General features: G+C 43.8%; 1 protein-coding gene across 1 annotated transcript in view; it reads right to left on the bottom strand.

Moving 5' to 3' along the window:
- Nucleotides 1-26,982, bottom strand: part of LOC118122326 (polypeptide N-acetylgalactosaminyltransferase 10) — a 68,279-nt gene that overhangs the window by 33,606 nt on the left and 7,691 nt on the right. Inside the window, exons 2-4 of the mRNA XM_047343556.1 lie at nt 12,457-12,536; nt 11,298-11,453; nt 5,522-5,688 (exon numbers count right to left, since the gene is read on the bottom strand). Of these exons, the coding sequence (XP_047199512.1) occupies nt 5,522-5,688; nt 11,298-11,453; nt 12,457-12,536 (403 nt within the window). The remainder of the gene's footprint in view (nt 1-5,521; nt 5,689-11,297; nt 11,454-12,456; nt 12,537-26,982) is intronic.

A 26,982-nucleotide genomic window follows, 5' to 3' on the forward strand; every position in this document is an offset into this window, starting at 1 on the left:
AAGTCGTAAATTACTTAATTCCCTTTTTAAAGCATCCACCTAATCTCCCTGTCTCTTCCCAGCGTCGCCCTCCGAGTGCTGCGTCATGCGTCTCGATTGTTCCAGCGCTCACTCTGTGCAAATGTATTCCTCGTCCTCGTTTATCACCTCCCTCCCTCCACGCTGCGCTGCACTTTCATTTCTCCTGCTAAAACACAATAACCCAATTTGGAACATGTCATAACCGTCTCAAATTGCGAGCACACAAATTAGCAACCAGATATACACAACTAATTTGCATTTGATTCCGTTCGCTGAACACAAACACTTCGGCTGCAGAATCAGTGTCTTGTTGGATTTGTCGCATTTCCCTTACGCACACATCTTTCATGTTAACATGCCGGGTTCCCACATGATAACTTTCACAGTTTTTCAAGCAGAACTCGGCAGTGGAGGTGAGTAACTGGACGATCCATCTGGAGTCGGTGACACGTCTCCATCGCAGGAGGTGCTGGTGCAGTGTGGCTCCCTGGTCCTGCTGCGACAGACCCCAGTTAACCATGATGGATACATCTGGACTCGCACCGTCCCTGCTTTAATGAAACTCTGCTATGAAGACGTCTGAGCCCAATAACATGCCAGAGATGAGATATGAAAGGGAAATACGAGGCCGTCCTTGGGCTGACAAAATATCTTTTTTTAACCAAGTGGTTTCTTGGTATTTGAAGAAGCTTTACTGAGGCAGCAAAAGCAGCAAAGAGAGAAATATTCCTAATCTCGCCATTTCATCTTGTCCAAGCAAAAGAGCACGAGTGAGTGATGACTGATAAGTTAGAGCTGACAGAGCAGAAATATGAGTCATGTACGTGCAGTGAGATCTTCCTCATGAGACAATGTCAAACAGGAAAAACTCAAATCAGGCCTTTTTTAAAAATTGTGCTTCTCTGCAGCAGCTGAATGTTGCAGTAATATAGCAAACTTCTATTTTCTCCCCTAAAAGAAAACAACGATATCCTAATGACCACCACTGAAAACACTTTGTGTTGTCATGGAGACACAAAGACATGTCGTTGGGCCGCAATTAATACAGTGATTGATGTGTGGCATTACAGTGCGTTAAAGCAATCACAATTTGTCATGTCAACCGAATCATTAGGTTTGTTAAAAGGTTATTTCTCTGGGTGCACTTGCAGTGACATTTATATATATTTGCTTTAATCTCAGTCTCCAGCTGCTATTTTTCACAGATATGAATTATATATTTTGAATCCCTAAGGATGGGAGTGTAAGTTCAGAACAAGTTTGGGTTGGGTATCGAACTTAGTATCTTTAAGACTATAGACAGGTTGACGGTGCCTGGTTGGGAGAACTCAACAGCATGTGGACAGAATACCATTTACTGAGAAATATTACAGTATATGTACAGTACAGTATATTACACTGTGCATGATGCAGTAGTGACGACATCAACATGAGAGGAAATGTAAGTATTAGACCTAAAGAGAGAGTGAAAAGTACCAAGTTCCACAAGATGCAAAGTATCTGCTTATTTCATCTTTTTGAATTTTGAATTTTATGAATTTATGTTATCAACTGGTCTTTGATCATTTATTCTTTGCATTAGTCAGCTCAAAATCCCAGTTAAACCAGCGGACTGAGTGGGATGTAACCTTACATCAATAGGATGCACAGTCTTTGTATATCTTCTCCTTGTACTCGGGTTTGCATAATGTTTATTTTCGTGAAGTTATGAATCTGGTGTGAATAGTACGACACTTAGCGATCAGCCTTGGGTAATGACAGCCTATCTGTTGATATTTTCTTTCATCCACAAAAGAAAGGTTTCATCTGGAGCCACAAGCGTCACATCTGAGCAATAGAAATCATAAAAGCAGCGGGGGATGTTTTACTTTTTCTCCTCTGCCGTTATTCAAAACCCAGCAGGTGCAGGATATTATTTTTCCGAGGCTACAGTGGGAAGAGAAATTGGTCCGTGTGCCGTCTCCGTGATAGATTTCTCCCTTCATGATTGTTGAATGTCCATGGGAACGGGGATGAAAAGGAGGGAACAAACACTTGCTCTGAGATTGAGGGAACGACACTAAAACACGGCGTTTACCGAGGACGACAATCTTCTACTGAGTCGAGTTTTCCAAGTCAACAGCAGCGGAGATTATCGGGTGGTGGAGCGGCAGCGAGGTCAGTTACATGACAGCCAACCGCGGCAGCGGCCCTCAGAGCTGGCAGATCCACCAGAGTCAGCTTTAGGAGCTTTGTGGATCTGATCCCTGGAAGAGACGGATGACGGACATCACACCAACGCACACGTGGTCGTCCAAGTGGGTCAGAGCAGAGGCAGAGATCAGTGTGTCGGTCGACGAGTTAGAGAAGGAACAGTATAAATATTAGTTTGAGGGTCATTTATCAACGGCGTCTTAATTGAAGAAATATTCTGTCGACAAATCTTAATCTTACTCTGCGTCTGCGTTCGAAATTCCCCTTTGAGCATTTCAGATTTTTGATAAATTGTGTTTTTCATCTGATTAATGTGCAAAAAGCTGTAGTTGTCAAGGTTTGTTGATTTATACGATAGCAGGTTTTAATTATTACTCAGGACTTGAGAGTTTCTGTACAAGTTAGAAAATAATGTAGAGAGTTGAGTTTTTTATTCTTTCTGTTTTGTTTTTCCCCCCCGTCAAAGCTGTCAAGTTTTCAAACTAGTGATTTCAGGCTGAAAAATGTTCCACATTTGCAACTTATTCAAGTAATTTCCTCTGTCAGGAGGAGTCGCCTGCCGACTGCGATCCGCCCAAACGTCTCAGCTTCCATCATCGGCGAAGGTTTTCCTCTCGATTCTAACACAGCGGTGACGGCGGCAGCGTTTGAGATCACTACACATAATCAGACGGCAGGTTTTCTATTAGTACCAGCTCATGGCCCATCCACATTCATCACTGTTTCTCTGTTCTGCTCCAAAAATATTAAAAAAGAAGTTTGGAGACGTGGACTGAGCTTAGAACCTCAGCTCTCCTCTTTAAAGTACCTGAAAATATGGACGAATCTGCAATCATATGATGCCGATGATCATGTGATATGAACACAAACTCGTAAACTGCAGCTGAAAAGACTTTGATGATTTGAAAATTTGGTTTCAGTTGTTTCCAGTGCACTGAGACGGCTTTGTTCCCAGGAGTGGGTCTGTGCCTGCGGTGCGATAAATAATTGTGACTTCACTGTTTAGCAGAGTAATGGATTTTCATTTTTAGCCCCGACTGTGACACCCCACCAGGCATGAAACAACAAATGCAGATGGTGTAATACGCGGGATGCAGAGGCTCACTTTACATGCTGCTGTTTAACACTCGAGCTGCTAAAGACTACTTTCAGTTCAGTTCACGTGAAAACCACAAGCTCGTTTCATCCATCTACAGTAAACTTTACTGTAGAAAAGAGGTGTTTTCACTGTGGAAGGAGATTTATTCTGCTCATATTTAAAGGAGATTCAGGAATTTTGTTGATCTTTCGTTAACATGGTGCGATGGGGGGTTGGTCTTTGTGGAGGTATGCTTTCTCTGAGTGCTATTCTAGTTTTAATAAGTGTTATTAGGGTTTAAATGCTCTAAAGTTCAGGAAACTCACTTTCCTCAGACTATCCATTGCTGCAGCTCCTCCTTCATCCTCTGTCCTCTCCTGTTTCTTTAAGGGCTCTTTCCCTCTAACCTTGACCAGAGTCCTTACCAAAGGACTTACATTACTGACACAACCGACCAGGAGAGGAGGTCGGGGTCCGGATCAAACTGAACCATGGATCTGTTTGTTAACGTTGCAGAACTTGTAAATTCACGAAAAACGTATATATATATATATAATAAGGAGGAAAGAAAGACTGAAACATCATATGTCTCGTTTATGGTTGTAACAAGCTGGAACTCTGAAGCAGAACTTAACAGAGGAAGGTACTCTGGTCTACAGTGTCAAAAAAGATGGAAAAGCAGAGCACAGTGGGGAATAAATAAATATGAAGACTCCCAATGAAAATGATCTGACCCCCGCCTCGAATCTGATGATCCCACAACACACATCCGTCCCCGACTGACACCATCACAGGTCCTCACACTGTGTCTGCTGTGTTTCCTCAAGCTCGCTGGCTGAATCAGAAGCAGTGCACGTCTTTAGTTCACACCTGTGAGCACACTTGATAACCCAACAAGCTTCCCCCTTCAATAAAACAGAAACTGTAGCAGAGACAAATAAATATCGCCCACCAGGTATCCTTTGAGTCAAATATGAATAGTTGTATTAATTATGATTTTGAAAAGGAGAGCGGGGGCTGGTCCTGATGCACGCGGCTCGGCAGCAAAGCTATAATTACACAACACAGAAAGCAGACACTAATTAGCACCTCGGAAAATATAACTGCCGCCTGAAAAGCAGCTCATCAATTCTTTATCTGCCTCGTGTCGACTGTGAGGTTCCAAAACAAAACCACGTCACTACGTGTACCGAGGCGTCGCTGGAGCTGCCGGGGAGCTTCCTGCCGCGGACGCCGCTTATCTGCCTCGGTGAAAGTGACTGAGAGGGTTTGACGGAACTCCATCTTTAATTCTATGAAAGTGTAATATTCAACTCTGAATGTCAAATAAAAATATTCCTTCATATCCTTTCTTTCTTTCTTTCTTTCTTTCTTTCTCCTCCTCTCTCCATATAGTTTTACTGCATTATTTAACATCTCAGGAAATGGAAAAGTGAACAGGAAATTATGCGTCACGCAGCGGCCGGGGAACCGGGCTTCATGATGGATATCTTGTTCCTCGGCTCCACTCAGACCCCGCTGATGATATTGCACTTGTCCTCCGATTTATTATGTGCAGGGATCAGAGCTGTACATTAACTCCCAAGTTCAGACTGATTAGGGCGTCCGTGTGAGAAACACCGAGCCACACCAGAAACTGGATAACTCCCCGGCTGACCTCAATAACACTAGCGAGGGTCAGAGAACGTCCTCATCATCACCATCTGCTCAGAGGAGACTGCAGCCCTCCTCTGCATAGCAATACAAATGTGTAATGTGATCTCCATGTAGCCTGTGAGGGAGCTTGAGGCTTTGCATTTAAAACTAGTTCACAGACTCAACAAAGTAAAAAAGTAAACAGGTTAAAAATCTGTTAAAAGCAAACAGTATAAAGCTTTCTGAAATACTGACTTACCTAGTGTGTGTGTGTGTGTGTGTGTGTGTGTTTTACTCCCTCAGCCTGCGTGTGGTAAACAAAAGCCACAGTGTTCTGAGATCACAGGCGAACCTCTCCTGAAGCTGATATTTTCTCGTTACTTGTGCAACAAACACTGGACAACAAGTGACTCAGCTTGTGCGTGAGAAAACAGTTCACGTGCACGAAAGAGGGAAAGAGAAAAGGCCACAGACGTCCAGAAGTCCCAGTTATTAAAAGCTCCACCGGCTGCAGCTGCGCTCCTGTTCGCAGGTGTGTGTCAGTGATGAGAGAGACTGTGTGTGTGTGTGTGTGTGTGTGTCCTCTGTCTGTACCTTTGTCGCTGAAGTCGTCGACCAGGATGATCTCGGCGATGAGGTGTGGAGGCGAGCGGTTCAGGATGCTGTGAACGGTCCTCAGCAGCGACGACCAGCCCTCGTTATGGAACGGGATGATGATGCTGGTGTTGGAGAGCTTCTCCGAATACAGCTTCAGTTTGCAGCTACACACACAAACACACACACAAAACCAAATATCGAAATATAAGCGAGGGAAACAGACAGGGGTTTGTCATTCCCAGTTAACAGCCATTTAATCCATTCTTATGAGAAAAGTAGAAAACACCAAACTTATCTATTACCACCTGTTGAAGGGAAACTACAGGAATGGCAGATTGGCTGAAAATGCACCATCACAGGCAGTTACAGCAAAATAAAAACCTGATATTAATGCTGCAACATATGCAAGAAAATCTAAGTTTAGCTCCCAAGAGTCGCAGATGACGCCAGCATGAACAAATCACTTGATGTGTCTTGTGTGGTTTTCTGTCCAATATGTTGATATATCATGTCAAAGTGAAAAATGAAGGTTCTGGACATATAGGGAATGTTGTGCTGAAAAAAAGATGCCAAACACTGGCAAGATAAAGGTAACACTTTAAAATAAAGTAAAAGTCTTTACTGTTGATACTATCATTCCAATATTCAAATCCCACTCGACAGCGGGGGAATAAAATCCTCTGGAATCAGTGACACCGCTCTTCTTCCTCATTGTCGAACACTGTGCTGCTCTTTTAAAAACCATGTAATGAATCGTACCACCTGCTGACTTGTCTTCCACTCGTCTCTGCTCCCCCCCTCTCTGAGAAGTCGGGGGGGGGGATCTGCACAGACATTAATTATCTCAGAGTCTCTCAGGCCTGCCGTGCTGTCTGAGAGCCGCTGGGAGGTCTGCACCTACCCAGCACTGATGTGGCACCTGGCTGTCACGACACCTGTCACTCTGCTGTCACTCCGACCCGTCAAATAGAGACACCAGCTCCCCTCCTCCACACAGGGCATCACCCCCCCGGACTTAAACTGTGTGAAGCATGCAGGACCACGTGATGGAGGCCCGGAGGTCCACAGCAGCCCTGACAAGTCATTTCTGTTTTCATGCTCAGAGGATTTCAAAGCTGGACGAGCTTTCTGACGAGTCAACCTCTAACTGTTGGTCTGTGTCTGTGACTTTGTCTAAAGATGGACAGACAACTCCATTTCCTCCCACTAGGCAGACATGAAGCCTTTCTGCAGTAGTTATCTGAGGATGGAGCCGGGGGTCGATGTCCTGCAGATACACACATTAAACCAACTGTGAGTCAGTCTCAGCCGTAACAGAAACATGAAACCCTCGAACACGACACCAGAAAACATCTTAAACATGTATTTGTTGTGGATTTGGTGTGTTTAGTTTGATCCGTGTCCCATCCACTAACATGGAGGAGGTGGGGCCAACATGGGACACTGGCTTCACTTTAAGGAGCTGTCAAGTCGTCCATGATGATGATATCCTACCAGTTTATCACAAGTTGTATTCTCTACGCCCCTGGGCAGGCATGGAGGTGGTGGCGTTTATGACATATACTGCAGCCGGCCACCAGGGGGCGTTCAAGACGATGTTGTCCATCTTTTTATACATGGTTAATACATGACTGAGCCAAAAGCTTTTTCTTCTTAAATAATGAGATGCAAATGTTTGCTTTGCATAAATGAAGCTTCTGCTTATCAAGGTCGATCGCTGACCGAGGTGCATCCAACAGTGTGAAACCATGAAAAACACAAAAGCTCTGTGTACATCAGGCAATTATAGAGGCAGTCGGTGGAAAACACGTCTGATGACTAACGCTTTACAAAACTCACAAGATGCAGGAGATTTATAAATACGGAGGGAAAAATGAGAGAGAACACGAATTGTGTCCCGACGAGACCCGGAGAGCGAAACACATTCAGAGCTGCTTTCAACATGAAAGTGACAGCGGGGTCAGGAGAAGGCTCTCGTCAGGTGGAGGCAGAGCGCTGCAGGCTGCTCGGTGACGAATCGGGTCAGCAGGTCCCAAGCTGCTTAGCAGACGATATTTATAGTGGTTCTGCTGTGTTTATTCTCAGTGTTTACTTCTGGAATGAGTCAGAGGAGAGCGAGAACAAACCCCGGCAATATGTAGTGAAGCCACAGGTCCGTGTAGCTGATAATGTCTCGACAGCATCGGTTCTCTAACACATCATTCTGTACATTTCCCCCGTGATTCAAGGTTCTAAGCTTCCTCGTTCTTTCAATGTTTGTCTTTATTCGTTTCACCTTTTGGAACTTTCCTTCGAGAAGAACTTGAAGTTTTCACTCCTCTTCATTAGTGCTGGAAGTTTCCTGGAGATTCTGGTTGTAGTATAATCAGCTCTCTGTGGGGCTTGGAGGAGATGCAGTTCTCGTGCATGGGACTGAACTGCATCTCACAACACCTTGACATCCAGGGGACTTCTGCAGGGATTCTGTTTGTTGACTTCAGCTCAGATTTCCACACCATCATCCCAGGAATCCTCCTTTCCACAGTCTGAGCTGCTGATCCAGTTCTACACTGCGATCCTCAAATCTGCTCTCTGCACATCAATCACACTCTGGTTCGGCAGCCACCGAACAAGACAGATTCCAAAGAAGAATCATAAATAATTGTGATTTATCTTCTGAGGATGACGGATGTCTGACACTAATTCAATGGAAGTTAATAAAATAGTTCTATTTAATTCTGGACCAAACTATCTGATGGACAGACCATCAATAGAACCATATCAGCAATTAGTGGCTAAATCTCCAAGACATTTGTTTGTGAATCATGGTCACACACTTTCTGTCCAATGCCTCCATCAGATAATAAAGTCCAGAAACTTCAGACTTGTATCAGTTCAACGGGCAGAACGAGTAAACTGTAAACTACCTGCTGACATCCTCTCTGGGCCCATGATGTCAACACTGCACTGCAGAGACTATTTCATCTGTCGGGCGAAAAACAAATCGGCCAATATGAACCTTTCACAGATGTTTTACTCCCTAAAGTCGTTATCAGCGTCAGCTCCCATGTTGTGGGGCTCTATCAGGAAACTTCCTCCCTATGAACAAATGATGAACCCACTGGATGTTTCCTGGTCTTTCCCACGTCAGCACAGATTAGAAACATCACCAACATGTCGTCTGTTCCATCCTCGACACAGTAGATCTCAATGTAAGAAGCAGCATCTGAGGGTCAGCACAGGGGTTTTAGTTTGATTCTGTCTTGATTGGGAGGCTTCACTTTGTCCAACTGTGACCAACGTGGTTAAATTGGCTTTCCCACCTCCTCTATTCTCGTTACTCATCTTCTTACCGAGGAAACGCTCCTTCAAAAAATAACCCTAACGCCACAGCCGTCAGTACAAAAGCTGCTCCAGTGCACAGAACACATCTATCATCAGCTCTTCACACCTTGTGCACAGATGCGGAGGGACGGGGGCATCAATGACACTGATAATTGCTGTCAAGAACGTGGTTTATAAGGACATAGGTGCTGTGTGGTGTGTAATCAGCTCCTCTCCGTGCGAAGCTACATCTCCCCTGTGAATAGACTGGGGAGGTTGATAACTGGAACACTTGTTCCAAACACTGCCCGTTGTAATGAGTTGGGACGGATCCAGCATGACAAAATGAAGGTGTCTTCAAAACAGGGTTTGATGTTCAGGTGTCCTCTCGGCTTCAGTGTTATCCCCCTGTCCCCCTTTATCATTGCAAAATTCATATTGATGAAATAAATCCGGCAGGCAGCCAATCAGAGGACTGGGATCAATGAGCGTGAGACATTTGGAGCAGTCCGATTGAATTTAAGGGACCGTTGGGACATTCTAGTTTAAATTAGGGTTTTAGTTTGTTGGTCGGACAAAATTTCAATCATTTTAGTATCTAGAGGAAAAAGCAAATTATCTGATAAATGTGTCTGATTATCTCTCTCTCAGTGATTTTGTCTTTAAAAATTCAAAAACATGATGTTTATCACAGATTGTTGGGCCTTGGCAGGAGAAATGCACTCCACTGAGATCCATTCTAGTTTTTAAGACTTTAAGAAACTCCAGGCCAAGATTAAAGATTGAAGTCGTAAATACTGACCATGAAAATGTCAGAACATATTGCAAAGCATTGAATGACGCAGCCGAAGGAAACTTGTTCAAGTTGTTATAACGCACATTAACGCATTTCAGTTTAGTCTCACAGCAGTAGAGTCAACACCAAGTCAAAATCTACAGCTCTGAAGTTACTTCAAGAAGAAGTTCACCAAGAGAAAGTCCTTCGACCTAAGATTCTCAAGCTTTAATACATGACCTGCACAGAATCATGTACACGTATCGATTTATTATTTAAATGCCTTAAAAATCAACAACTTTCTTTAGAATTCCTCAGGAAACTGCAGCATGGACTCATCTGAGGTGAATCCTCGGGGCTGCCATCGCCGAGAGGTTAGAAAAACAGGCTTGGAATGGAAAGTTTGCCAAATCAAATCAATTTCCAAACCGTTTGAGTGAATGAAAAGTGCTTCCCCTCGCTCAACACCCACACGGCTGAAGTAGATTGGTCCCCAGGCGCTGGCGCTGTGACTTCGTGTGAGATCCAGAGATCAAACTTGGCCAAAAATGACTTCTCCTCCTGAAGTGGATTGGCCATTTGATTCTATGACTCCATCTACAAACAGATTTCCCTTATCAGACTTGCTGGTGAGCAACAACCATCTGCCACACAGCGCAGAGTCTGCAGGTTTCCAATCCAACCAAGTCGGCACCAGGTGATTCATTTTGGCCGTTTGGTTGATGAAGTGCCAATCTGCGAAATAACCTGCCGCAGTCTTTGGCTGGAATGAAACCCTGCAGACGCCGGGTCCCGGCCCCTATTCAGATGAAACTGCCAAGAAACACTGACCAAGAGGATTGATTTTGTGGAGAAAAGTTGCAGGGTGGCTGAAGGTTACTGGGAACTTTGCTGTTTTTTAAGTTAAAGCAAATGGTTGCACAGTCCATCAAAATGTGGCTGATCGAGAGTCAGGAGGTGGAACTGCACGGACAAAAAAAATAAAGAAATCAGTTTCTACTTTGGATTCTTAAAATCTAATAACCCTACAATCCAAATCCATTTTCAACTGCAGTGATAGTTGTGGTTGGAAAAGAGGCAAATCAACAAGTTGTGAATTTGAATATGAATTCAAGGCAGCTTATCAATATTTATCTTTCAGTAGTTGTGTCATGCAATTTGTATGAACTGTCAAAGAAGTAGTGTCAGAGGACGATCATTACAACGCAAATAGAAAAGGCTTGAAACGTGGAAACCAGACCGGAGTCGGCTCGGAGCTTACGGATCGGGCCAGGTGCCAATATTTTTAAAATGATATTCAGGTATGAGTCTGTTTTTTTACACGTGTCTGAAATGAGGGAAAACATGAGGTTCTGGTCTGGTTCGGACACAATAAGCAGAATTCCTGAAGTGTTTGGTTCTGGCTTGGTCAGTTTTGTCTCAGACTTGGTTCGGGTGCGACAGGAAGCTGCAGCCCGGCCTGAACTCGACTGCAAGTGCATCTGAAAACAAGCTTTCTAGTCCAGTGAAGGAGTCCAGTTATAAACTAGTCTCTACGACTGGAGCCTGTGAGATACCAAGAGTCCGTGGTCATGTGCGTGTTTGACAGAGATCCTGGTTCAAAGCTCAACTCTGCCACCACTGGTTCGTTTGTCTTGACATGTCATCCCCCCCCCCCTCTCCCTCCTTAGACAAGCACGAACACGCAGGACTCACTTCGGATGCCGGATGTCGGGCACGGAGCGGTTCAGGGAAATCCGGTCACTGACGTAGATGTTGAACCCGTTCTCTCTGTACGCCTGATCGACCCGGTCAGAGTCTGTGAGGGGGAACGCCTTCCCCTGTTCTCCATTACCTGCAACAAAGGTTTCACTGTGAACACAAGTGCAAGGCCTCAGTGTGTCAGGCCCACTTCACTGTATCCCTGCTATAACCATACATACTGTACAGTTATCAACTCTACACAACCTTTAAATGATTGGCTGATATAAATACATGATGAGGGGCCTTTGACCCAGATTTTTGAGACATTTAAAGTCAAAAATAGTAAAAAATTGTTATCACAAAGAAAATGTGAAATATAGAAAACCTCCGACTGACAGAATTCAAAGATAGAATATGGATTAAAGTGATAGTCATAGTCTCCACACCAGCGTATTAAAATTTAAATGAATTTAACAACCAAATCACACAATGAAAAGTCCAGAAACTGAAGGAAGAACACAAGAGCTCGTCCAGTCGTGCTTTACGGCTTAAGATAGAAAATAACTAAATTAAACATATTCATCACAAACCGAGTACTTCAAAAATAAAAGCCTGGACTTTAAGAGCCAGAAACCTGCTGATGAAACATGATTAAATAAATATGAACTCTAATGGCTTTATAGTTTTTACAGCTTCACATTATGCATTTTTATTAAAAAAGCAGAAGCAGGGACCAGTGGACACCCGGAGAAAGAAAAACAACGGCCATCATTTACACACATGCATGTTTCATTAAGCAGACATTACCCACTTTCCATCTTAAAAGTTACACGTGTGGAGAAATAACTCGGAGACTTTAGGGGCTCGTTCCAGGGATAAACCCATTATAAATAATTTACACTGTTTGTATAGAGGCTGATTTCCCTGAACAGAAAATAAAAACAGAGCTGGTGATTATTGTAGCAGATATAAACTGCATTCAGAGCACAGATTTACAGCCCTGCTGCCGAGCTGGAGAGTAGTAACAGAGGAGGAACTGTGTGTGTGTGTGTGTGTGTGTGTGTGTGTGTGTGTGTGTGTGTGTGTGTGTGTGTGTGTGTGTGTGTGTGTTACTCTGTAAACGTGCATGTAAATGTACGACTCTGTCTCCAGTCTATGGGATTGTAAACACCGTGTGTCGTAGTCGTGCCAGTCTTTCCTCCGCACGCCGTCACGTCCCACCTGAGCATCCTTCGCCACCCGGTTGACGCCCTGCAGACACACACACCAGCACATGAATGGATGCAGCTGAAGGATGTCGCCCACACAGAGACACACATGCATTTGTTCTGTATTGGAAGCATAGTATAGAAATTACACTGCATCACATTCCTGCCCATCAAGATAACAATATACCACAGGGGTTTTTTTTTTCAGATTGGTTTCCATGGAGTTTAGGTAATTTAAGCAATGTGCAAAAGTGAACTTCCAGAAAACTTGAACCTCCCACGAGAAAGAAACAACTCAGGATAACTTGGGCTATGTTGTGAAATAAAACTGAACATGGACCCTGGTGGAGAGGATCTGTTGGATCTGATCATCTCCTGAATTGAAAAGGTTAAAATTCCCTACTTTCCTTTTTAAGGTTCATTTAAAAGAACTGATAAATGTAACGGACGAGTAATTGTGATTAATTTGTTGTCAGCAAATGTTCAAGTCTCTAAAAACACCTTAAATATAATTATAGTGATTATTATTTTTCCATCTCTGCAGAGAAGTGCAGTTAAATTGTCAAACTGAACATTTTCTTGATAACCTTGTTTGCTGTAAAACCTGTTGTGAATAAGTTACAGCCGCTCATCCTCCCACACCAACAAGCAAAGGTTTACCCTCCTCAGACAAACCCTCAGTTTATAAGTAACAAGAAGCAGCATTGTGAAAATTCGACATTTGTTGTAATCGAGCTGTACCTCGCAAAATCACTTGTGTGCACTTTTAAAAACACACTGCAACACCGTTACACAATAATGCAGCACATGCAACAGGATCTGTTTTCTTTCTCCTGCTGCTTCTCCGTCAGCCTCGGTGTCAGTGAAGAGATTTCTCCAGAGCATCAGCCTCTCACTATCCAGCAGCGCTCCGGTGAGAGTCTATCCACAGAAAGTGTACTCTTCTATTTCATGCTTGACGACCCCGTGAGGAGAATATCAATGCTGTGACACACGGCCCCACGGAGGCCTTATACACACAACCACACACACACAGACAGATCCACCGCGGCGCCGCACACAAAAGGCAGAAGCCCCTTCGTCTTCCACTTAGTCATTCTGCACGCCGGGCGACTTCCAGTGACTCGGCATCGTGAATTACAGGATCACAGCACAATGGAGTAATAATTAGCTTGATGGGAGGAGGCAATTAGTGAGACACTTTAAATACAAATGGCACCAGTGACTGCATGAGATACAGTGAATTATTAATCAGACCGCTGGCTTAGAGGAATATGACACTGAATAACAAACTGTGTGTACAGTGTCTACACACACGTTTGGTTTGAGGTCTCTTGATTGTCTTTGTGTGTTTGTATTTGAGTCAGGATGGAGTTTCAGAACCGGATGAGACATTTTATCTGATTCTCATCTCTTCAATTCGCCGATCAGGGTTTAAGACTCAGGATTAAAAGGTTAGAACGAGTGACATCACACTGTGGAGACAAATGTGTTTGTATAACGACGTTTTATGGACCAAACTGTATCATCGGTATCATCCTGAGATATTTATATTCTGTCTGTCGCACAACATAATGGTTATCAACAGGCCCAGTCTCTCGCTGGGAGTTTTTGCTCTGGAGAATGTCCGGAGCAACTGACTCTGTCATTACGGCTTCTCGGAATCATTTCTGGGTAATATCCGGAGTTCAGTGCCAGTCGGGAAGCAGCTTTCGTGTAATTGTTAAGATCTGGATCATGAAATGACCAAGAACTAAACTAAACTTAATCATAAACCAAAAACAAAGCAGAAGTCATTATCTTCAAGAGACAAACCACGAAATAGTTGTTGACTTATTCGTAGTTTAAGCTTTGACATGAGATTAAATGTCACAGGATGAGAATATAAATTAAGGATTAATCTTCTGCATCCCTGCACCAAATTTCGTGGACGAATCTGTTTGCCCAACAACGATAGTGTGCTAGTTGAGATCTGAACCCAGATGAAAAATGTGATTACTGCAATGTAAGAACAACTGTAACATCTGTTGTGAATCTGCACTGGTGGCATTGCATATGGTTGTTTATCTTCCATGTTTATCTTCCATTCAATATGTAAAATTGTCATCTTATCACAGTATACTCAGGGTTTCAAATGAAATGGTTCAAACATTGAAAAATCTATCTGAATTTGATTCAATGTAAAATCCAATCTAATGACTGAATGTAATTATTAGAAATAAAAAAAATACCTAAATGCCATAGTTTGTCCTTCACTTTCTTTTCACATCACATCTCTAAGTTTTATACATTCAGAGCTGAAATTCTCTTTCATATGCAGCTCTTTATAATTCCTCCACGCAGTTTCCACCTGTCTAGGTCAAACCGACAAACAGGAAACCTTGAACGCTGTGTGTGTGTGTGTGTGTGTGTGTGTGTGTGTGCGTGTGCGTGCGTGCACTGTTGTGTTTCTCTACAGATTTTAAGGTTTCGACCTCAATGTGTTGTGATCTGGCGCTGACGATTGAATTGAATATCTTTTATTTTAATTAATTAATAGTTTTTTTCTGGAAAAGAGCTGTAGAAAATAAAGTTATTATTATTAGAATAATATAAAAATGTTTTTCTGCCCTCCTCTCTCCTTCACCGCCTCCTTCCGCTCTTCTTTCCCTCTCTCTGTCACAGACGCCCTCAGTGTGTCACACAAGAACCTGACAAGCAGCAAGAGTCCATCTGTGCAAATTTATACTAAAAAGAAGCGAGATTGTGCCGCCCCATTTCCTCCTGATTAAAATTTCAGCGCACGTCGCCATGATATTCCTCGGGGGCTTTTCTTGCTGCTCAACGAGACCTTGAAAAACAAGACAAGGAGAGAGGGGAAACTTTTGCAGCTAATGTGTGCACATGTTTAGTTTTGTGGAAGCAGAACGTGGGCGGCCGCTGACACCAAAGACGGTAATTGAGATCGACGGTAAAAGAGGATGAGTATGAAAAAGACGGAATAATCTTGAGGAACAGATGGGGGATGCGATCACGTGTGTGTGTGTGTGTAATCAAAGTCGGGGGAAGACAAGTAAAAGAACTCTGCATCGGAAAAGCCTTCAATCCACAGCACTTGACTTGCATCACGTTTCCATGTTCTCCGACTCGGAGACTGGACAGAAAGCTCAAAACCCAACGACGCTGCCAACGCTGTGATTTAGTAATTCATTAAATCTGTACTTGGTGGAAATTTCAAATGTTTTCGGGGGGGGGAGAAAATTGTTAAATAAAAAATAACTCGCAAGCTTTGAGACGAGATGAGAAATCTGAAGATTAGCACATCTCTTAACGAAGTGCTGTGTTGTTAAATAATCCTAAACAGAACTGAACTGGAGAAGATGGAGTTTTTAACTTTAATTTAGCTACAGTCAAAGTTTTTTCACCAATGAAATAATACATTTTAAGAAATAACCTTTTTTTTTAATCCATCCTTGGACAAAGATCCTCTTTATGAAGGTCAGATATTTGTGTAAGTACTTGACACTGTCCCAAACAAAAACATATTTCAGAACAATATACGTTTTTGTCATTAAAATGGAATCAGAATAATGAAACGTGTGGTTCTCTTGTATCATTTCGCAGATATCTAGGTCAGAGCCCATCAGAGGTAGAGGAGGATGTGGTTTGTGAAAAGCGATCTTGCCAGAGAACATAAACTCCACCTTTCTTTCTTTCGATTACATTTTATAGGAGGTGAGCTTCATTCTCAAAAGACGTTGTGTTGTCTAATGAGACTCATTCACAATAAGGACGCACACGATGTCTTCTGATGAGTAACGTTGACTGAAAGAATAAATGAGTAAAAACAATATGTCAACAATAAAACCCACGAAGGGTATTTCTTTAAGATTCTCCCCCAGACGACTCCGGTCCTGCCTCCGCCGGCTGCAGCACATTCACAGTCGACTCACACACGCCAGCAGAGATGAGGCATTGAAACGGAGCTGAAAATAAGGCCGAACCAAACACACTCATCCGTTTCTCTGTTGTGCTACACAGCAGAGTACTGCCTTCCTCTACTGTGCTAATCACCATCATCACAAAGCCCCGACTCCACGCTGCCACAAACTCATTCCACTCTGGGCATTTTTCCGCTCTATTAATATTCAAGACCCGGCACAAACACAGTGATAGGACGTAGTAGGAATGACACCGCAATCCACACAGGCTGCTCCGTCTCCATCAAGCACGCTTTAATTATCTGACAGAAGCCGAAATGTCTTGTTAGCGGCGCCGAAGAACAGCAACTCATCTTCGAGGGATAACACCGACTCTAACAGGAGGCAGGACGAGGGGAAGACGCTCGGACGAGCAAGAGGACGTAACTCGTGTCACCTGGCAGCGTGATCCCTCGTTAAATTTAATGCAGCCTTTTAGTGGTCTATTTAACTGATGGGGAAAAGGCCACATGCCAGTCAGTGTTTGCACAGAGATCCGCGAGAGACAGACTGAGAGTGTCCGTTAATTTGTATTCACACAAGACATTGAGGAAGACACATATCCTAATCTGCGTAAAATGGGATATTAGCTGTGTCCATAAACTCGGGAGCTGCCTCCTTCGTGTTGTCAGTTCAACACAAAGTCGTATCCTTCACGGCGCTGCAGGCGACCACACACAACCTGCACCTCCTTCAGAAATCATATTTCTGTGCTTCTCACTCATTGTGGTACAGAGACCATGCATGATGGTGCATTCAGGCAGGCCCCCTAAACACGTACAATCCAATACCACCAGAGTTACTTGGGGCAGCTGCCCTGAAATAGCCAACAAAGTTGTAAATACCTTGAATAAAGTCTGCACGAGGTGACGATGGGCCAAATTTGAACTGACAACCGAAGCACCTGGGTGGCATTAATCCTAATGTGTGAACAGCTGCGCTAGGTGCCGTTATTTCCTGTATTATCATACACTGGAATATATTATCATGTTTATACCACAGCTGCTTGCCACAGGAAATACAGAAGATGTGTTACATCATTATTCTTATTTATTATTTGTGGAGTAGATCCGGTACGATTGACACTTCCCTTGCAAATCATCATCTCAGATAAATAAACGTCCGCACGTTCGTCGACAGATCAGAAAAAGTTCAAACAGAAAATGCTTCTATCTTATTCACCACAAATTAAAACGTGAACAAATAGTTTTACCCCTAATAAGCTGTTAAGCTGTAATAAAAGTCGATATATGACAACTATTGCTACCATAGACTATATAAAACATGGAGGGTCCCACAAGTGAAGCCAAATCATCTGGATCACCCCCTGGTGGCTGGCTGCCGTATAGGTCATAAGCCCTGCCACCTCCGTGTTAGCAGATGGGACATGGACACGTTAAATCAGAAACAAGTGATTTCCCTGGTTGTGGTACGATGGCAACCTACACGCAGGCACATGGTCATTAAAATGTGATTATGTGGTTTCTCTATCATGGTAAACTCAAAGCAAACACTGATTTTATCTTCTAGTGAAAGCAGAATATCTGTTGAACCATACTGAGGAAGGAATGGGACACTGTCACTCTTGAATCGTTAGGAAACACCTGAATTAGGACGTTTTGGAGGGAACTGAAATCCCAGTCAGTCTCCGGTCCATGGGTTTTCATCCCGGTGACCTCGATGGAGGGATTTACCGATTACGACGAGCCTCTCTGAAACGCTGGCTGCCTAACCTCATTTCCATGCTGCTGTGGTCTTCTGCTAATCTGCCCAACAGCAGATTATGTTTGCTATTCGGACAGATAGTGGTGGGATTGGTGCTGCTGCTGCGGGTTTAGGCTCTAAGCAGCTGTTGAGGGACATTACGCAGTAATACAGCATCCACATGTCGGAGAGGTTTGCTTCCTCTAACAAGGACGCTTTGTCTGGGAGTTTAAAACTATTTGGTTTTCGGTGCTTCACAGGGACAGGTGTTGGGTTTAATTCCTCCGCCCTCTCCATCTCCTCGTTGTTGTTGTTTCCTTGCCATCCTTTCATTATCCATGCTGCACTGCAGAGAGGCGTCCTGCACGTCTACTGATTTCTCCCATTCATTGGAACCTTATCATTATTTGGCCTGCCTGACTTGAAAGAGGAACAAAACGCTGTCCTTGGCTTTTTCTACGTCTGTATTCAGGCCTGAACTCACACTGTCATACACAGATACAAGCAGGTTTGATTTTAGAGTTACTGGTAATATCTTCACACCTGAATAACCGTGTTAGGTGCTGGTGAAAGGAAGGAGAAAAGGTAGATTCTCTGTTGAGTAATGATATTTTTTCCCTTTTCTCCATTGACTAATATATGTTCTTGTCCTCTACCTGCCACCTTCAGCATTTAGGCTTGTATCTGTCAATAAGTGGCTTTTTTTTGGACCCACAAAGCGTAGATATTACTTTACTTCTTTTTCAAATCTGTCTTATGCAGACCAATGTTCATGTTCATGCTGCATACGAGTACCACAACCCTCAAACCCAACACTAAAACTATATATGTATTTGTTTGTTGATTTATTTAATTTAAAGGCAAATAAATATCCTGAGTTGTTTTTTGGAAAAAGCCCATTTGACACTTGCCTTTCACAATCCACTGTATTTCTATACAAAGCAAGAAAATATGATAAAACGAACATTCATGTGTCTGCAGCAACTTCACTGTTTGTTTGAAGTGGGGGGATCACCAGCAGAGAAGAGTCTGATAAGAACAGAGCTTCTCATTCATTCTCTGCGGGGGATCAATCCGACCACCTTGGGTCAACACTTCCCTTTTCTGTTTCCTCTCCTGCTGAGAGTCGACAGTAGTTGGGAGTGAGAAGAGCCCCCAGAGGCACAATTACCTGTCCTGCTCTACCTCAGCCCCTGCTCCTCTTCCACCTCCTCCTCTCCTCCTCTCCTCCTCTCCTCAGCCACTTCACAGACAAGTCAATTTGACCTGGCTGTCCCGGCTCATCGCACACAACCACGAGCCAACAGTAACCACTTTCTAAAAGTAGTGCGCTGTACCAGCGGCCTACACCTCCACCGGATCCAACAAGCTGTTGATCCAACTCCAAGGTGAATCACATCATCTCTTGCAAAGTGGTTCAGCAGCAAATGGCCATGTTTGGTAATGTGAACTTGAGAACGCTAGAGCATCGGGAAACGGCTGCATCATCCCCCAAAGTTTAGACTTCTCTCTCTGGGAAAATAGTCAAACTAAAAACAATCACATTCTGAAATTGACATTTTAGCTCTGTATTAGTAATAATTTCCATCCACAACACACCTGAAATCACATATCACATGAGCAATCACTGCTGGTACTTGAGTCATGACCGACCCGATCAGAAATCACACGTCTTTTACAACGCTGTTCACTGTTTCTGCCGATCCAGACTAAAACAACCCCTGAGTTTTCAAACTAAAACGTGTTAGTGTGGCTGTGGCAGTGGAGATGAAGTGCACAGAAATAAAACTCGCAACATCTTGGACGAGAGAACAAACAAATGTCCTTTTGACACTGTTGAGAAAACGGCTTCTGGCAGAGACGGCGTCGTTGAACTCATTCACTTGTTTGCTTTTGTATTTGTCTTAAATCTTCAGAGAAGTACTGAGTTGTAGAAAAGCCAGTTGGGGAGTTTTGACTGTGGATCGGTTTCAAATCTCGGCTCGTCTCCGGGGCTCCAGCTGCACTGCTCTTTACCGCTGATGTTGAGGATCTCTGGGTGGGGATTGAGGTTCGGAGACCCCCCTAGAAGAGGAGCCCAGCAGGGGGCGGCCACACTGTCTCTCATCTCCCGACAGGCGTCATCATCCACAGCTCTGCCGACACCAGAGATGCCAGGCAGAGGACTGGACGTTGGCCATGACAGATGGGAGCTTCCCTGTCTTCTTCAGGCACAAAACTGTGCTTGATTACTGAAGCACAGTCACACAGACACAAAAAAGGCCATTTGCAGACTTCCATGTTGTCTGAACGGTTTCACTCTTTGCAGGATGTTTACTCTGCACAAAAACAGTGAGTCAGAGTTTATATCAACTAGGATCAATGCCAACGAGCCCTTGCCAAATCTGCACCAATTTGCCAGCCGAACAAAAGGCGAAATGTTTCTGCAGGATTTATGAGACGTCGTTCAGCAGCACAACATTTATCTTAATCTAATTCCACACCACTGATACTTTGACTACCGAACAAACAACTTGGAAAAGAATGTGCATCTATCAAAAGAGGAGAAACAACCCCCCCCCCCCCGCTTCCTTTAATTTAGAGATTATGTGTCAGACAAGTTCCGGTACAACAGAAACTGGGACAGATGTTTACGACAGAGCAGTTGTTAACCTCCTACAGGCAATTTAAGACGGATTATTCCACGTCATTTAAGTTAAAAAATCCCATTTTAATAGGAGGCACAGTGAGATGGATGTGTAAGGGACTTCAGTGGTAATTTACAGCTGTGTTGCCGCTGCCATGATCACAGCCTCCGCTGGCTCCCGTCCAAACCCATCTGAGCAAAGTGCTGTTCAAATAAGCTCCTTATCATGTCTGAGGGAGAGGAAGCAGGGAGACACCGTGCAGTGGCCATTAAATGCTGAGCAGTCCACTGTCCTGTCCAAGCAAAAAGCCAAACCTCTCCTATCGCCCCGCGGTCCTTGGATTAATGCAGGACTGGAATCGGTCCTCCAGGCCTGTGTGGGGTCAAGGTGCAGTGATAGAAACAAACTGCTCTGCTGTAGCATCCTTGAGTGAGGCAATTAATTCTTCGTAGGACACTTTCCCGGTAACACTCCTCCACGAGAGAGTTCAAGCGAGACAAGAGACAAATTTCTGGTTATTTGCAGTCTGGCACAAAAGTGCACTCGAGCTGAATTTCCAGTTTGGCCGAGGTCTTTCTGTTTGGAGATGCATGTTATCCCTGTATCTGCTTTCTCTGGCTTCCTCTCCACAGTCCAAAAACATGCAGATTGGTATTAGGTCCATAAGCATAGATGGCTGTTTGTCTCTCGTCCATTGTCAACTGGGATCGGCTCCAGCCCCCCACAACGCTCAAAAGATGAGTGGTACAGATAATGGATGGATGGTTATTTGCAGAGTTTACTAGATTTTTGTTTAACCTTTTCAATTACAAATGAGATGTGATTTAATTGCATCTTCACAGGGAAAATAAGGTCTATTAATATCCATTAAGGCAATTAAAACACCCGTTTATTGCAGAAAAGCTTCTTTGGTTGGCTGATGTGGGAGAGTTGGCATATCAACAAAGACCTAATTGTGTTCGATTGAAATGATGAAGTGGTGAGAAGCAGTTCACAGAACATCGCTGCAGACGGCCCAAGATTTTAAATGATAGCAATATAAAAAATATACTGCACAGCGTGTTGAGGAGGAGCGATAAAACAATGAGGAGCTGCTGTGACGTTTCTGCTGCCATTCGTCCATCAATCAATCCACAGGACGTCGTTTGGAGTCTTGATAATCTTTCACTTTTAATAGTCAAACTTTCCAACTTTGCTGCTTTTCAAAATGTGATGATTCACTGCGTGTGTGTGTGTTTATTACATCATTATTTTGATGTTATTACTGTCGATAAGGTGAAACCAGACTCACTTAGACTCTGGGAGACTGCATCGGGTATTTTTGATATATTTCTGACATTTAGAGACAAAAAAAAAAAGACGGATCAATACAGGAAATTGCAGCTCGAGGTCCAAGGAAACTATCTCTCTGTGTGAGGCCTCTCTGTAGGATTGTTCTGTAATTGAAAGCACTTGGCTGGTCAGCCTTTCTGCCATCATATGAACACCACTTTCCAAGGTAACCCCATGATTTTCCCAGCATTTTGCCGACGAGCAGCCCGCAGTGTGTTTACCTCCCCCTCACCTCACCCACTCACCCTTTCCCCTGGCTTGCACTCTGCAAGCACAACTCGGTCTCATCTCTTCATGTTGCTGCCGGGTTTGGCTGTGCTCAGCGTGGGAGGCCGGGTGCCACGGCGAGGACAGAGGACAGATGTGGCTTACATAATGATCAGCAAATCAGTTATCTCGGCGGCCCTAATCCTGCTAGCTTCCCCCCCATACATCTCCCTGTGGCTGGCTCGTCTTGCCGTGCCAAGCTGTACTGTGCCATGCCAAGTAAGAGAGCCCAGGGCGCGTTGCTCCTTCCCACCACTGGTTAGGGCGAGCGAATCAATGGGTTCAGTGGGGAGACGATTATAGCTCCCCTGGAATGCAATTATCAACATTTGTCAGTGAGCGGGACAATAAGGCCACAGGATGAAAGCTCGGGGTCCAACAGACAACAGTCCAATAACAGAGCGTAATGTGAAACAAAGTGGGCAGAGCTCTGAGAACTGGTTCACAATGTTGTAACATGTTGTAAATCCACCACCTTTTCTCCGCCCGCTGCCTCGTATCAATGCTGAGAACACAGACTAATGACACGCACCAGTTCACTGCAGCTGCAGAAGACTCGACAATAGAAGCAGACGTGACTCATCTGATCCAAGAGGGAGATACCAGAAGAAGTCACATCCATTTAAGGGTCCGTTCATATTTACTCAATTACCTCCTCTGGTATCCAGTCGTGCGGATCGTTACAGTTCTACTGAGACGGCGTCCGTGAGATTTATGCTCCTGTTCAGATGTAATGGGCAAAGGGGGGGGGATTTTGTTTGTGGGGCTCAAAATAAAATGCAACATAACTCTATTCGGCAGATTCTGGAAATAAAAAAATGATTCCAGCATCTTCCAATTTGGGAATTGGCTCCATGGCTGCTTTGGTAAACATCAAACACAGACTTAATTCAGCCAACGATCCAGAGTTCAAATGTCACTTTAGATTTCCAGTACAAGCAATCAGTATTTGTACTTATTGTCAGAAGATTTATAGACTCAAATTCAAACAGTTCAAACAGTTTATCTGTTGGAAAACTGCTGACACGTTCACAAATGTCCTGTGGCTCTGAAGGGTTTTCCAGTGTCATATATAATTGATTCTGCCGCACAAATCAAATCTACAGGACCTCCATTTAGGGATGGGTCGTGAAACCAGGTAATACACGGGCCCTGGTGCTAAATCTTTAAAGAAGTATAGATCAGATTAGAGTTTATCGTTTCTGCTCAGTACTGGAGAGAGATATTGGCTTTTTATTGCTATATAAAGTTTTGAAAAATGCCTTTTTTGGGGGAGTCTGTTGGTTGAACTTTTGCTTTTTGGAACTTCAATATTTTTTGTTTGTCCAAAAAGAGCACGACACGGTTTTACTGCACAGTGTGATAAAGCAGCCCCACGGCTCAGAAAAGAAGCAGTTGATAGAAAGTGTGTGCACAGCCTCCGAAAAACATCACTGAGCTCTTCACCGCTTCTCCGACCTCCACCAAATCACCAGCGGCACAAAGGTCTGAAAACACGGAGTGACCCTCTTCCCACAGGGTGAAGTCTGGATGTGAGAGGACTCCATTGTGAGGTCTTTTGTTTCTGTTGCTTTGACTATTTCCAAAGTTTGAAGTGTTGCCGTCAGAAACCCGATGACACTGCAGATTCTACGACATCTGAGGAAGTAAATTATTGCCGTGTCAGTCACACGTTGGCATTCTGAAAGATATCTACTATTTCTGTATAAATAAGTCTTGAGGTTATTTATATCTTCTCACTCCCACAGCTCGTGGTTTCAAAGACTGTTTTACATCCGTAATCACCATCAACGAAAATATCTTAAAGAGGAAGAAAGAGTACATTTCCAACTGTCATTCCAGATGAAGACAGGCCTCCGGGATGGTGTGTGTGTGTCTGCATGCATGTGTGTGTCTGTGTGTGTGTTTGTAATGATCAAAGCATCACAAACAGTGACATCACCTGCTGTCCCTGCGAGCAGCTCGGTGAGGAACGCTTCGGTCTAGCAGAGCAAAAAATGCAGCAATTTCTTCCCCGAGACGCCGCGTCAATCATCAAACAGCTGTTCAGAGGAGCTGCTGCAGACTGAGTTTTTAAAGACGGGGAAAAACGGGGCCGACCGCCTCGGTTCAAACCTCGTCCTCTGAAGCTCTGTGAACCGCGGGGGAAACGTCTACCGCGCCGCTATCTGTCAAAACGTGAAACAAAGTCGTCACACCTCACATGGGAGCGGGGGGGCGGTGGCCTAACGGAGAGGGAGGAAAGGTTTACAAATATTATCATAGGTAACCTGCTGCAGCACCTTGTTTCAGCTGATCCAGGAGTTATTTATTATAACTGCTTCATTAATGGTTTTATTCCAATCGATCGAGTTTTGCTTAATCAAAAAAATCATCCAATAGATGTAATATTTTCACATGTACTGGTTTCTGTGGTCTAACAGGTTTAAGCTCCAGTGGTTCAGGACAGTAACTCCTCACCTGGTTATGGTTCTTGCTAAATGGCGCAGAAACTGTTCAAACATTTATCAATATTACTTTTTTAGATTAAAACAACAGAGATGATGCAAAGTTTCTAATCCGATGTGTCATCTTTATCCTGCTTGTTCTGAAAACTGTGATAAAATGAGATGTATTTAAAGTATAAACACATCAAGACCTGTTCTGTTCTGTATGTTTACCAATTAAATGATAAAAACATAAATCATTATGAAAACTTAGAAAGCCGTTGATTGATGGATTGATTCCTCGTCGACTGAAAAACTGATAAGAGTTTTGGGCTGATTTAGTTTTAACTCTCATTATGAGACACTGCCGGGAAGTTTTTCTTATCATCACTATGCTGCTGCCACAGCAGGACTTTATCTGTGCCGAGGATTTTTCATGGAGATTTTATAAGAACTTATACAGGACATCCTTTAATGAGGCCAATAGAAAGGTCTAAATGAGCCAAGTGCGTTTCTCCAGCAGAAAATCTCCTTTTTCTGAATCCATAAACATGAAAAAACCGATTTCCCGTCCACACTGAGGGTTCAGGGCTTCTTGCTGCCCAGAAAAGAGAAGCACGACATTACTGAGGAGCACTTGAACACATCCCAGCTCTCGGGGGTGGGGGGGGGGGGGGGACACAGCAGCAGCAACACGCCTCTGGTTAAATGGTTCATCTGCTCAAACACTGGACACTGGGCCTGTTTTCCCATGATGCTCGGGACGATTTAAATGTCATTTCTGTGAAGGGACTGCGGTCCACTTATCACCTGATCTTTACTGCTGCGTGCAGCCAGGCAGGCGCTGTGGGGAAAATGTTGCATTGTCTATTGAACACGCACACAGAGCTTTTATCTCATATGCACAAAGCCCACAGCATGACTGCCTTTAAATGCCGCCGACTCACCAGCTACATGAAATAACACACTTCTTGCATCAAAGTGCTCGGCTGGAAGAAAAGAAATCTCTCCAGAAAAACTACACTGGTGCATTTCCTTTAATAAAGTCATCATAGGTCAGGTGCTGCGGTCAAGCATTCACCAACGCCACGGAGAAGGAAACACATTCTTCCAGCCAACAACAACAACATCGAGTTAGTGAACAGAGCAGGGACAAGCTGAACTGTGAGAGAAGAAGCTCGGGTCCATTTACCAGCCAACGGTTCCACTGACTCTGGATAATGAGAGTTTAAACTGCAACATTTCACAGTTCAGGAATCCAGCTGATGAGTAACAGTGACATTAAATACGCAGTTAGCAGTGGGTGAGTTTTAATTCCTGCTTCATCTAGATTATCGGCAGTCGATGAAGAGGAGGGCGAAGGTCAGGGCAGGGTTCAGAGAGCAAACCTCATAAGCAGGGCAAAGATCTTCTGTACGTTGTGACAAGCACCGGACAGAAACACAGTCAAAATGGACGCCATCAACCTGGTTACTACTGCACATTAACTAACCACAATTAGATTTATATGAGAGCACATTTAACACACATATGTTACTGTCCTTTCCCTCCTCCAGACCGTCAAATTCTAAGTTATTGTGATTCTCTCAACACAAACTTGGGTCCAGCTCCATGGCCCATGCATCTGGATCTCAGGATGCCTCGAGGACGCATGTATGTGCCTTCAGACCTGAACTTGTGATGGAACCACTCAGGACGGATGTTGATACCAGGTCTGAACAGGGTCTACATGTCATCCCTTCAACAGACCGGCAACTGGTCCAGAATGTACCCCTACTCCTGCCCATTATCAGCTGGGATTGGCTCAAACCCCTCCCTATAAGTGGACTGGTTTATTAAGCCATGTGAAGTGTGGGGACTGGTTTCCTCTGACTGATTTTCAAGTATAAAATTGTTGATGTGCCCCCGATGACTAATAAAGATCCATATAATCATCACTCCTGTGTTTCTATGTTGGGTAATGATGAGGATACATCACGACTCTATTAGACCTGAACATTGCAGAATAATGCAAATACAGGTCTAAATTAAGAGAGTTTCAGAGTTTGTACATGTACAGATTTAGCCTGGAGCCAAGAAATGTGCAAAGCTGACCCCAGGTCAGTATGACTGTGTACTGAGGCAGATTTATGCAGCAAATACTTAACACACAACACTCAAGTGCATCTTATTCT

Source organism: Hippoglossus stenolepis, chromosome 15, assembly GCF_022539355.2.
Source record: "Hippoglossus stenolepis isolate QCI-W04-F060 chromosome 15, HSTE1.2, whole genome shotgun sequence".
NCBI classification, from domain to species: domain Eukaryota; kingdom Metazoa; phylum Chordata; class Actinopteri; order Pleuronectiformes; family Pleuronectidae; genus Hippoglossus; species Hippoglossus stenolepis.